The sequence below is a fragment of the Manis javanica genome, chromosome 10 (assembly GCF_040802235.1).
Source record: "Manis javanica isolate MJ-LG chromosome 10, MJ_LKY, whole genome shotgun sequence".
NCBI classification, from domain to species: Eukaryota; Metazoa; Chordata; class Mammalia; order Pholidota; family Manidae; genus Manis; species Manis javanica.
Window position 1 is genome coordinate 31,986,176 of NC_133165.1, and position 12,882 is coordinate 31,999,057.

At 50.1% G+C, this 12,882-nt stretch overlaps 1 protein-coding gene across 4 annotated transcripts; it reads left to right on the plus strand.

Moving 5' to 3' along the window:
- Positions 1-857: 857 nt before the first annotated feature.
- Positions 858-12,766, plus strand: INTS15 (integrator complex subunit 15). 4 transcript variants are annotated; one of them, XR_012122163.1, is made up of 7 exons: positions 858-1,337; positions 1,784-2,005; positions 3,828-3,993; positions 7,418-7,942; positions 8,044-8,105; positions 8,736-8,775; positions 11,991-12,043. XR_012122163.1 is itself a non-coding variant. In XM_073215097.1 (7 exons), the coding sequence occupies exons 1-7, from the start codon at positions 1,146-1,148 to the stop codon at positions 12,190-12,192; spliced, it is 1,455 nt and encodes a 484-aa protein (XP_073071198.1). In that variant the 5' UTR covers positions 858-1,145; the 3' UTR covers positions 12,193-12,766. The 4 variants fall into 4 exon arrangements, 3 of the variants coding, with proteins under 3 accessions (XP_073071198.1, XP_017532540.1, XP_073071200.1); XM_073215097.1 differs by lacking the exon at positions 8,044-8,105 and adding an exon at positions 8,332-8,439 and having other exon boundaries at positions 11,991-12,766; XM_073215099.1 differs by lacking the exon at positions 8,044-8,105 and adding an exon at positions 8,332-8,439 and having other exon boundaries at positions 1,175-1,337; positions 1,891-2,005; positions 11,991-12,766.
- The last annotated feature ends 116 nt before the right edge of the window (positions 12,767-12,882 follow it).

Below are 12,882 nucleotides of genomic sequence, written 5' to 3' on the forward strand. Positions count from 1 at the left end.
ACTGTGTTTACCGAGTGCCTACTCTGGAGATCCTCAGCTGGAAATCCCCCTTGCTCATCCTCTGGTGAACAGACCATCTCTGAAGTCCTGGTGCCAAAGGATCAAAGGTGACTTCTCAGAGGTTCCAACTGACTTTGGTCTTCCACTCTGGACTTGATGCTTCTAGACAGGAGAGTCTGTCTCCTGATGTCCAGGAGGGTCTCAGGCTTTGGCTTTTTTTTTTTCATCTTAACCACACCCATCATTCCTCACCCAGGCCAGGGTGGGTCTTTTATACAAGGGACACTCATCTACTTGTAGCCTCCTGTATGCCCTCCACTGGCCTCTTGACTAGCCTCCCAGTTAATTAGGTGCAGGGAGATGGATGCGGGAAAAGAGACTCATGGAAAGAGCTCAAGGTTTTTAGGATGCAAGAGTTTCCAGGAGCAGGATACCTAAGATTCCTCCCAGGCTAGGCTAGCCAGGCCACTCTGGAGGCGACTGGGGTGTTGGGATGATGGGGACACGGACTGGGAGTCAGGAGCCAGGAGCCGGAGGCATCTTTTGTCATTGCATCCCTAAGATGAATTGCTGTTTCTTGAGTCCTGCGCTTCCTGGTGAGAAAGCACGTGTGGGCTTTGAACCACGCGCAAGGAAGCAGGGGGCTGTCGGCACATCCCACACGGCGAAGCGGGAAGCGCAAAAAACGAGGTGGGCGTAGCACCTCGCGGGCCCCAGGTCGGAAGGCCGGGGCTCGGCCCCGAAGCGGGGCCGGGGGTGGGTGGGGCCTGCCGGCACCCTTTCGGCAGTGAGCCGAGCCGCCAGGTGGCGCCCTCCCGTAAGCGAGCCTCGCCGCGGCCTGCGCTTGGGCCCTGCGGGACGCCGTTGTCGCTCTCGCGTTCTTCCTCCGCCGGGCTCCGTGGCGTCGGGCTCCCGCCGCTCTCGGGGGCGCCGCCGTCGCACAGCTGGGGCGCCCGCCGTCCAGCAGCGATGGCCCCCTGAGCGGGCCCGAGCGCATAGCAGTGGGAGGGCGCCGCGGGCGGGCCCGGGGTCGGCGGGTGGAGGCCGGGCCGCGGCCTCTTTGTCTCCAGGGCGGCGGGCGCGTCCGCGGGGCTCGGGCGGAAGTCCCAACGCGCTCCCGGCGCGCCGGACAGAGCGGCCGCACCATGAGCGACATCCGCCACTCGCTGCTGCGCCGGGACGCGCTAAGCGCCGCCAAGGAAGTGCTGTACCACCTGGACATCTACTTCAGCAGCCAACTGCAGAGCGCACCACTGCCCATCGTGGACAAGGGCCCCGTGGAGCTGCTCGAGGAGTTCGTGTTCCAGGTGCCCAAGGAGCGCGGCACGCAGCCCAAGGTGCGGCGGGCGCACCCGGCCCGACTCGAAAACCGCTGCCCCTGCTCCCCGGTCTGGAGACGCGACCCCAAACCGCAAACGCCCTTCCTGCCTCCGTTTGCGCCCTTGGCCTTCTCCTTTAGCAGCCCAGTTGCACCTCCTCTGGCGTCCCCAGCACTGCTCCAGCTGTTTCGTGGGGTGTGTAACAACCACGTCTCAATGGTGTAAAAGGAGGAGACTTAAAGGCCTGTTGTCGAGAGTCTCAAAACGCTGTAGGTCATACTGAGTTCCCCAGGGTGATACATAATGTGCAATGACATTTCCTGAGATTTCTCCCTGGGACCCGGGCTTTAGAGAGGTGAAAGGTCCCCTGGGGAAGATAGGGCATTTTCAGTTATCCTACTGTGTGAATTAACACGCATGTTAAAGCTAAATTTCCCATCGCATTTCCTGGATTTGTTTTACAGAGATTGAATTCACTTCAGGAGCTCCAACTTCTTGAAATCATGTGCAATTATTTCCAGGAGCAAACCAAGGACTCTGTCCGGCAGATTATTTTCTCATCCCTTTTCAGCCCCCAAGGGAACAAAGCTGATGACAGCCGAATGAGCCTGCTGGGAAAACTGGTCTCTATGGCAGTGGCCGTGTGTCGGATCCCCGTGTTGGAGTGTGCGGCCTCCTGGCTCCAGGTACTTCTCTAGAAATAGACTTTTGAGAGTCTCTGAAGAGGAGCTTAGTGACAGTTGTTTTCATTTAACTGTATTTCTGGAGAGGCCTTTTCCACCTTACCTCCTTGATATCACTACCCTATACGCTGACTTACATTGTTTACAGATAGTGACCGGTCCTGAGAAAGTGTTTTCCCATGGGAAATGAATTAAAAAAAAGATTCCACCTTCAGGACAAGTGAAAAATCACTTTTCTTAGTTGAAAATGATAAGGTGGGAGTTTGGAAACAGCTATGCAAGCAGCCTCAGGGATAGGATTTTTTTAAAAAGATTATTATGTCAGTGTGGCAACAGTTGCTTGTTATCTTACAGTTAGGTCACTTAGCATGTGAATTGTTTTGTGTTGTTCCTTAACAAAACAAAATTGACCTTAACAAAGTTGATGATGATTCTTCTGATGGACACTGAGAGGAGAGTCTAATAAAGTGCTTTAAATATTAAAAAGAAAAAAATGTATATTTACAGTAGATTTTGTTAGACGGTATTCTGAAAGATTCCTGCTGTTCTGCTTTTTTGTTACTGAAAGTCTAATAAATTGATAATCCAGAGTAATTATTCACAATTTTGATAAATATCCTCAGTTAAGCTAACAGAATTTGCTATATTTAGTTACTGTGCATCTGCTTCATTCCTAACTGAAATCACTTGGGTTTTTTCTTCCAATTAAATTTTTTTTTGTAATCTTGTTTATCTTTAAAATTTGGCTAGCAAAAACAGATACTGTTCTTTGTAGCATACAAGCACATCTCAGTGGAATCTACCTTGTCATCAGTCTAATTTCTAGGGCATCTGAACTGATTGTGTGTATTTAACCTCAAGACAGATTACCTCTATCCCTTGATAACCTAGTAAAAGTCAAGTTTAACATCTTATAATTCATCATATAATTTTCCTTTAATCTCTTGTGATGCTCCTATGTTGGCACTTTGGCAAAATGAAAGCAGATATCAGTGATGCAAAAGGGCCTTAGCAGTTTGGGTCATGGTTTGACACAGTGGGGTGAGGGGCTGCAGCTGCCTGCTGAGAAAAGGTAGAGACAGCTGATTTGGTGGTGTGGGGGCATATTTCAGCCTGGATGGATGGTCTTGCCCGCTGTCTCTAGTTTCCCTGCAGGCCATGTTGGGGCCCAAGAACAGTAGCATAGTGAGCAGGTGTTGAATGTGGCAGTAGCTGCATGTTGGCATGAGTGGGAAGGAAAAAGGCAGGGGAGCATGGGGATGTAGTATTTGAAAGTATTACGGAGACCTGTAAGGGGATAGAACTGTAAAAAATTGAAAGTGCTGCTCTAAATGATGATAATCCATGGACTCTCCTAAATCTCTTCAGAGTGGTAGCAACTTTTCATTGTTACCTTTGGAGTCTCACCTGTAGGGTTATAAAAGTTGTCATTTTCTCACTTGGAATCAGAAATGATCTTTCCTAAGCCAACTTCAAAGCAAGGGATCAGCAGGTTTTTTATGTAAAGAGCAAGATGCTAAGTATTTTAGGCTTTGCAGGTCATAAAGTCTCTGCCACAGCCACTCAACTCTGCCCTTTTAGTGCAAGTGTTAAGCAAACATGAGCAGAATGTGTTTCAATAAAACTTTATTTAGAAAACAGGTGGCAGGTTGGATTTGGTTTGTGGGCTTTAGTTTGCCAATCCCTGTTTCTAAGTAAGCGGCTGACGTCTTTTTCCCCTCTTGAAAGTGTTTCTACCAGTTCAGGTGGTCTTTACCATATGTATATAGTTACAGTCTACTAGCTCATGATGCTTATAGTTACATGGACTGTGGCTTCTTTGCAGCGGACGCCGGTGGTCTACTGTGTGAGGTTAGCCAGGGCCCTCGTGGATGACTACTGCTGTTTGGTGCCAGGATCTGTTCAGACGCTGAAGCAGATATTCAGTGCCAGCCCCCGCTTCTGCTGCCAGTTCATTACTTCCGTCACTGCGCTTTATGACCTGTCATCAGGTAATCTTTAAACAGATGGTGGTGGTAAAGAAGCTGTGGCTGATTGCCAGTTTTATTTCCACTGAACACCCAGGTGAACTGTCCAGTGAATGCTTTGGCCTTTTTTCCTCTGAAATGTGTTTTATTTTAGGCTGATAGCTAAAGGAATGGGCCACCTGGACTTCTGGAATTTGCTGGCAGGGAAGCTTTCCTTAGTGATTTCTACTTGTCTGGCTCAGACAACTTGCAGAGTGAAGGTCTGGTGTTGAGATGTGGCCTTCTCCCCAGACAAGACTTGCTTTTTGTCCCTTGTTTTTTATTTTGAAGAACTTTAAAACTTCAGAAAAGTTACAAAAATACTACAACAAACATTCATATACCTCTCGTAGATTCACCAACTGTTAACATTGGCCATATACTTGCTCTCTCTCCCTGCCACCCTCTCTCTTTCCCTTCCCTTCTCTCCACATACTCTCACAAATATTTTCCTGAACTGCTGAGAGTTTGTCCCATATCTTGTGCTGAAGCGTGTATCTCCTCTGAACAAGATCATTCCCTTACAAAGCCATGATGCCATTATCACCTCCAAGAACTTAAGTATTGACAGAATATGCTTAAATTTAGAATAAGCCTAAATTAAGATTTCTGTGATTGTTTCAATGATGTCTTGTATAGCCGTTTTTCCCCCTTTGAGGGATCAGGAGAATTCATGATCCAATCAGGGATCATGCATTATATAATATTTTTCCTATCACCTTGTTCATTTTAAATGTTGTACAGTTCCCAGCATTTAAAAATCTCTTATGACATTGACATCTTTGAAGACCCCAGGCCTGTTGTTTTGCAGAATGTCCCTCAATTTAGACTCCTCTGATTGTTTCTTTATGAAAGACTCAAGTTAAACATGTTTAGCAACAATGTAACCGAGGTGGTGATGTGTCCTTATGCGCTAGGATGCATATATGTCAGTTCTGTTGTCCTTCCACATTTGTGTCTTGTGCTACCCACAGCGCAGCCCATGTGGCACCTGGGCAGGGGTTGTGGCCCTTGTTTTCTACATGGGGACATTACGGGCCTCACCCTGGTAGGCAGTTTTCTCTGAAGAGCCAGACTCAAAGCCTGCTTTTCTGTTTCAGGTTCTTCCTTCTCTGCCCTCGGCTCCTGTTGCTCAGAGGTGCTGATGGTCTCCTCATCCTAGTCTGATAGCTAAGCCATAGCTCAAGAGACTTCAACACTTTGCCGTTCTGTTCAGTCCATCTTTGGTCTCCTGCCACCAAACCTATTCTATTTGATTCTCCTTTTATTTGTAACTTTACTTTTCTTGGTGCTTGACTTTTTATTAGTTCTTTTGAGAAAGTTGGTGTGGATATAATGTGAACATTGTAGTGCATCTCACATCCATGCATGTGTACTTCCATCCCTTCTCTTTCGTAGCAATGTGCACAAGGACAGGAGACCAGGCATGTCAGCAGTGCCCTGCTGCTAGGCTGGAATTTTCCCTGGCACCCTCCTATAAAGACTTCCTAAGAGCTTCTAATAGCTGCGAACAGTATCAAGCCTTTTGTTTTCCAATAGGAAAGATTTAATTAAACTGATTTATTGCACCACAGTTGCCCTTTCAAGTCATCAGTAATTGCAGGCCAATGAGGACAGAAAGTGTCCTAAACATTAGGAATGGATTAACTAATGTGGAAAAGGAAATAATGTTCAGGGAGTACCACCAACATCCTAGAATGAATAGGAGACATGTTATTTTTCACTTCAGCCAGGTTGCCAGTCTGATTAAGTCAGTGAATTTTTTTTTAAACCATTTTATTGAGGCACAATGGACATACAAAGCTGTACATTTTTAATGTGTACAACCTGATTGATGGGTTTGGAGATATGGACAGCACCAAGCACACACTAGTGGTGGCGCTAGAGGATGGACCTGGAGCCTGCTGTCGGAATGGTGATTGGTGCTGCTCTTGATGCTTCTAGAACAGGAGAGCATTTCCAGGGAGCCTGTCTTCAGAACCACGAAACCAGAGGCTCATAACCAAACAACCTCCTCCTGCCCAAATGTTGCAGAGAACTTGAGTCTCTAAGTAGAAGCTCAGAGAAATGATTCAGTCACATGCACACTCTCCCAGGTACACACAGGACACATGTGCACACACTACTTCAGGCTCTTGGAGCCACCCCAGCCCAGATGTCCTGGGGGCCCCAGGAGAGGGGTGCTGAAGATGCAGGCATGAGACTGGCATTTCCCAAACACAAATATCTCAGGTATCCAGGGGCCAGGCACAGGGTCACCACCCACTGTGTGTTTTGCCAAATAAAGACCATATGCAACTACTGCCACCTCCTGTTGCTGTTGTTCCATAACAGAAGGTGGGGGCAGGGGCAGCAGAGTGGACATTCCTCAGGGAACAGGCCATTGTGTCCTGAGAAAGAGCAGCAGGGACCTGACACCACGCACATCTCACTCACCCCATGCTGTCCTACTTGTGCTCAGAGCAGACCTTAGCAGGCTGGAAGGGGATCTGTCATCCTTAGCTTTTCTATGAACTGAGGGGAGCAGCAACCTAAAGTTGGGAGGCTGGGGACCCATTCCCATGCGCACAGATAGCCTAAAGGCATTGCACGCCTGTCCCAGGGTGGGCAGAGTAACGTGGTAGTTCAGGCTGAGGCCACCTGGGGTCAGATCTGGGCCTACCTCACGCCCATAGTGAGTCCCCGGCAAATTAACATCAGTATGCCTAGGTTTCCTTATCCTTTACACAGTAGATGGGTTGTTTGGGCAGACAATGAGTTAATCTGTGTAAAGGACTTAGACTGGTGCCTGGCACATAGTAAACCCAGAATAAATGTCAGTATTTATTTTTATTATTGTTCTCTGTCTAGGCCATAGAATGTGCCCGTCTCAGGGATCCCTGAAGGTTAGGTTTTGCTTAGACAAAGGTTCCAGATTTGGGGCTGGAATGGCTCTTGGCAGTAGACAGATCCCTGGCTGGACTCAGCTGCTCCTTGGAGGAGGACACCATCACCATCATGTACCACAGGGGAGACACCACAGGGATGAAACCCACTCACATGGGAAGAGGTGAAGCATGGTGGTCATTGTGGACATAAAAAGTGTAGAATTTATTTCAATTGACAGATAAGATGAACTTCTTTGAAAGGCATAATGGAGTTCTAGGGAAATGTTGATTTAACAAATATTTCTTGAGCCCTACCTTGGTCAGACAGTCCTGCACTGGGGATAAACACAGAATAAGACAAGAGCCCCAACCCTAGGGAACATTCTAGAAAAGGAGATGGCAAATAGGTGAGCAAAGATGTACATCGACTGAACGTCAGGCAGTGTGTGCTGTGAGCTCAGGGGTCTACCTCCCTCCATCCACTTTTGGCATCTGCCACTGGGGCCAAAAGCCCTTCTGACTTAACATGTCTTCGTTTACAGATGATCTCATCCCACCTTTGGACTTGCTTGAAATGACTGTCAACTGGATTTTTGAGGACCCAAGGTTGATTCTCATCACTTTTTTAAATACTCCAATTGCCGCCAATCTCCCAATAGGATTTTTAGAGCTCACCCCACTCACTGGATTGATCCGCTGGTGTGTGAAGGCCCCCCTGGCTTATAAAAGGAAGAAGAAGCCCTCCTTGTCCAATGGTCACGTCACTGCCAAAGTTATAAAGGACTCGGGAGGGATGGACAGAGACTCACACCTCTTGTTCTCAAAACTCCATCTCAGCGTCCTGCAGGTTCTCATGATGCTCCAGGTGCATTTGACCGAGAAGAATCTCTATGGGCGCCTGGGGCTGATCCTGTTTGACCACATGGTCCCACTGGTGGAGGAGATCAACAGATTGGCAGATGAACTGAACCCCCTCAACGCCTCCCAGGAGATCGAGCTCGCTCTGGACCGGCTCGCTCAGGCTTTGCAGGTGGCCATGTCCTCTGGAGCCCTGCTGTGCACTAGAGGTGGGTGATACGCTGCCCAGCCTTCCTGGAGGCAGGGACACCACCACCCATTGGAAAGAAAATCAGGGCTCCTGGACAGAACTGTTTTCTGCTTCTTCCAGGCCTCCCTTTCTCCTGGTGAACACAGAGGGGTAGAGGGGTGGAAGTCACAGAACATATCCAGGTAGAACACTGACCCTACTCTGTATGTCTCCTGGCTGTTTCCCCCAGGACTGGGGTCTCCTTGAGAGTGTGGATAAGAGCTTAATATCTTTCCTCTTAGGGAATCTTTTCTCTTTTTGCAGTCCTTTCTTATTGAGGCATAATTTACATACAATAAAACCTATAGGTTTTAATGTATAAAACATACCCATTACCTGTTTTGAGGGTTCTTTAATTCTGCGTTTCAGTGCTTGAGCTCTTCCAGGAGAATGATCTGGTGCTGAAGACACACTTGTCTGTGTGTTTTCCTGTTGGCTCACAGAAGTTGGCTGTGGTCCCAAGTGGTGTGACTGCTGGTAATGGGTTCCTCTTCTCTCACTCTTGCACCACCTTGGGTGTTTGATCCAGTCAAGTGCTACCTCGGAGCACTTTGATGAATTGCCAATAGAGCTGCCCCTTTCCTAAGTGATGTTTTCTACTTGGGACCTAGTTTGCTAAAGCAAAAGTTGAAGGTAAAGAGTACACAGTTTCTAAATGATGCTAGGAAAATGTAGTCTAAGGTACTAATTATTACCTTGCTAGCATTCTTGCAAAAAGAATTTCCCCTTGTTGTCTCCAGAGTGTTCCTTAATATGTGTCTCCTTAATTTCAGATGACCTGAGAACCCTGTGCTCCAGGCTGCCCCATAATAAGTAAGTGCCTCTCAACAATTCTGCCTCAGCTGGGATGAGGGTGGGGTTTGAGGCAGGGTGCACCCCTTGTCCTGGCTTGGGAAGAGCTGGTCTGCAGGACCAGAGCTTCAGGACCAGAGCTTCAGATATGATAGCATAGCCCACAAGAGAGGAAGCCCAAGTAGAGAGTAAACAGAGATGAAAACATCAGTCATCTTGCTGGGGGTCAAGAACTCAGAGGTTAGTAACTGCTGGGGGTTAGTAACTCAGTGTCATTACTGCTGGCTAAATCAGCCTGCATGGGGTACATGGTGACACTGGTCGTGTGCACTGTTGTTGACATTGTGAGTTACACAGCCCCGTGGGAAGTACTGCAGAGCCACAGCCTGTCCATCAGGCGCTGTTGTCAGACAGCACCACCGGTCGGTTTCTGAGCACGGTTCTGTCTGGTTTTCTATGACGCTTGGGTGGTCTCCTCGCCTGTTTCAGCCTTGGCTTCCCGGCTGTGAAGTGGGAGTGATCGTTTGCCTGCATCTTAGGGTTGTAGTGAAGATTAAATAAGATGTTTGTAAATTTCGTAGCCTAGTCCCTGGCACATGGAATCTCTCCAGAAATGGTGGTTATTGTCTCAATTTGGGGGAAGCAGTGGTAATAGTGGTGAAAAGCAGGAACTGTGATCACACGGCCTCTGGCAAGAATTCCAGCCTGCCTTCTTCCTAAATATGACCTTGGACAGGTTCCTTAACTCCCGCTGCCTGTTTTCTCCATAGAATCAGAAAAATAATAGTACCTGCCTTCTGTCCCCCTGCCTCCCTGCCCTCCCCCGCCACCCTGCTCCTGCTATAGGATTTTCATGAGAATTAAATGAGTAAAAACACAGAAAGCAAGAAGCAGACTGATAGGCAGAATTTGAGGCCTGAGGATCGGCCAGATGCTAATTCTCGTGCTGACAGAGCAGCTGTGGCTAGAGGACCAGTGTCCTCGTGCTGTGGCTGGGGGACTCCCAGTCACGCTCTGCAGGGGAGGGGCAGCTTCAGGCAGGGTCTGGGAGAGCTGAACAGGTGGGGAACAGGGGCTCCTGATGGAACAAAATGGTCCTGCCTGAGATACTGCATCAACAGAATGGACGGTTTGTCCAGAACACCACTCTGCCCTTAGAAGCCCACACTATTCCTTTTTTCTTTTTTCTGGGCTCCAAGAAAATTCCCTGGCATCTGAGGACATTGTTAGTATAAGCCGGTTCCTTTTTCCTTCTCTTGTAATAATCCTTTGTGATATTTCTTCTTTGTGCACAGCTGTATTTAATGTGTAATTTTTCAGGGCACTGAAATAACAATAGGGTATAAATCTTTTATCTGCTTAGTGTTACAACTCAGGGTCCCTGTTGGAATCCTCGGACTTCTGAACAACCCTCACTGGGTCCCGCCCTCCAGGAACCTGTGATTGCATGTCCTGACTCTCATGTCCCTGGAAGCACCTCCCAGGGGCCACCTGGCCCTGATGTGGGGAAAGAGGACACACAGTCACTCGGATCCTTCTTTGATGACTGATTGTCCCTTTTGTGTTGTCTTTCCAACTAGACTGGAAGCTTCTTGCACAGGTTCCAACAAACAGGGCCTAAATTTTGCCTCTTAGTACTCCCTTCTCAGATATATTTGTTTGCTTATGACTCACCCAGAGTCATAAAAAAGCAATAACATAGATGAAAAGGGGCTCAAAAGAGTGTCAGGCCACTAAAAGGCACCAGCTCTCTTCATGCCCTCAGTTTGCAGCCTGACCCCTTCCCGTGGGCTCTGGGCAGACAGACTTTGTACTTGGAGTTGAGTAGGGGGAGGGTGTCAGTCTGCAAGAGACCAGCCCTGCTCTCAGAGCTCCAGGCAGCAGCCCAGAAGCAGTCAGGGTCCACGCAAGTGGCCTGGGGGCTGTCACGGGCCTGCAGGCAGCGTGCAGGGGAGGTGCAGGTGGCATCAGGGGACCAAGAGGTGAATGACAGGCATGAGTAGGGCCTGGTAGGTGGATTTAGTGGCAGACTTCTCAGATACCAGACAGGTGGAACCATGGCACCATGGGAGGCTAGGAGAGTGGAAGGCGCCTGCCTGTCCATCCATCTGTCTACAGCAGAGGCTGGCAGCAGGGGTAGAGGCCAGGCTGGGAGGAGGCCTCCATCCTCCCAGAGAACCTTCTCTGACTAGGGATACAACCAGGGGTTGGTCATTTCAGGCCAACCACAGGATGCAGGTGGGTTGAGGCCTGGGAAAGCAGAGGTGGCGAGGAAGTTAGGGACCTCTGCCTATTATGCTGTGGGGGGAGTGGGGTTAGAGAGGGCAAGGGGTTCAGGAGGAACCAGCATCGGAAAGGGAAGTCAGGAGGGAAGAGGATTTCTGGAGGTGGGGCTATTTACATCACAGAACAGACAGAACCAGGCTGGAGAACCTGAGTGGCACCTGGGCCTGGGGGCAAGCCCCGGGTGGAGAGAAGAGACCTGGGGAAGGAACAGTGGGTATATGCTTGCTTGCTGGGAGCCCTTGTGTGGTGAGTGGGGACCTACCGCCCAGAGTTAAGGAGCAGTGAGCAGGGGAGTCTGCAGCTCCTCGGGGGGGCAGAGGGGTGTTTGGAGGAGTGGGCCCCTGAGGTGGGTGAGGGCTGGGCCCAGATCTGGGCCATCTCAGGGTGGGGCCCATATGAGTCTCGGGTCAGGCTTGCCTGAAAGGGCAGCTTCCCTGGGGCCCTGCTTGGTACTTGTTTCGGACCATCACTGAGGAAACTAGCCCACTGTCCTGGTCACCGCATGGCCTCTGTCAGCTTCAGCTGCATACAGAGCTGGGACCTCCAGGCCCCATGCTGACCACTCTCCTGCCACCTCCCTCCTCGGCCCCTGTGGCTTCCTCATTCCCTCCCTGCCTCCCCACCATCCCCTGCAGGATCCTGGCTTTCCCCACTGTTGGTCCCTCCTTTCTCCTCTGTCCAGGGCCCAGTCTAAATCCTGCCACCTCCATGTCACCTCGTTCTCCCCCAGCCACAGGTCACCATCTCCTCTCTGTGTTCACAGTCTAGTCTCCCCATCTGGAAACCCACAGGTCCTGTGCCTGCTTCTGGTGCCTCTCCCAGCACATGTGTGGTCAGCCACCGTGTGCAGGCATCCTGTCCTCTCTCCCCTGTGGGACCAAGTCCAGATGTAGGCAGCTGAGCGTGGTCACTGGATCCTCGCGTCCTAACCCTTCTGCTTATCTTTACAGCCTGCTCCAGCTGGTGATCTCGGGCCCAGTGCAGCAGTCGCCACACGCAGCACTCCCCCCTGGGTTCTACCCTCACATCCACACGCCCCCGCTAGGCTACGGGGCTGTGCCAGCTCACCCTGCCGCCCACCCTGCGCTGCCCACACACCCCGGACATACCTTCATCTCAGGCATGACGTTTCCATTCAGGCCCATCCGCTAGGCCGGCCCCTATGCACCCTGAGTGGCAGCATGCCTTGTGCGCCTGGGTTGGAGGAAGCCTTGCAGAGAAAGGGAGACTGGCCCCATAGGTGAGGGCCTTTGGGAGGCAGCAGGCAGCCCCTCCTCACTGGCAGAACCTTCTTGGTGCAGAAGTTGGGCCTTGCAGGCTAGGTACCTCCTGCGCAGTCACGGTCTTAGGAGTCCCGCTTGGATGGTGGAAGGAAGAGCATCCGGGGCTCTGAGTGATGCCAGGCCCGTGCACCTGGGGCATCGCGTGTCACTGCAGACAGCACCCCATGCCTGTGCCCAGAGCCTTGTGAGAAGCAGCATTTGCCAGTCCCCTTGTCTGGCTTCTTTCTCGTGACTGTGATGTGTCCCTGCCAGCAAACAGGCTGCTTTGATGGCTCCGTGAGCTCCAAGCTGAGGCGGTGATGCAGGCCTACACACAACACTTGGCCCGTTCCAGGAATCCTGTGCGGTGGCCCCACCACCACCACTGAGAAGAGGAACCTCTCTCTTTTATTGGGGTCTCTAAATTTTCCTTTCATATTTTCAAATAAAGTTTTTCTAAACAATTTTATAGACTTTATGGAATGTATTTTTTAAAAGTACTCAGTGTGAGCTGCGGAGGTTCCCCCCTCTCAGTCTGCAGTGATTGGGGGAAGACTGACAGCAGTTTTAGCCTCTCACC

Coding starts and splice junctions, on each gene's coding strand:
- INTS15 (XM_073215097.1), top strand. CDS start 1,146: ATGAGCGACATCCGCCACTCGCTGCTGCGCCGGGACGCGCTAAGCGCC. Junction 8,440..8,735: donor CCCAAGTGGTGTGACTGCTG/GTAATGGGTTCC, acceptor CCTTAATTTCAG/ATGACCTGAGAACCCTGTGC. Junction 8,776..11,990: donor TCCAGGCTGCCCCATAATAA/GTAAGTGCCTCT, acceptor TTATCTTTACAG/CCTGCTCCAGCTGGTGATCT.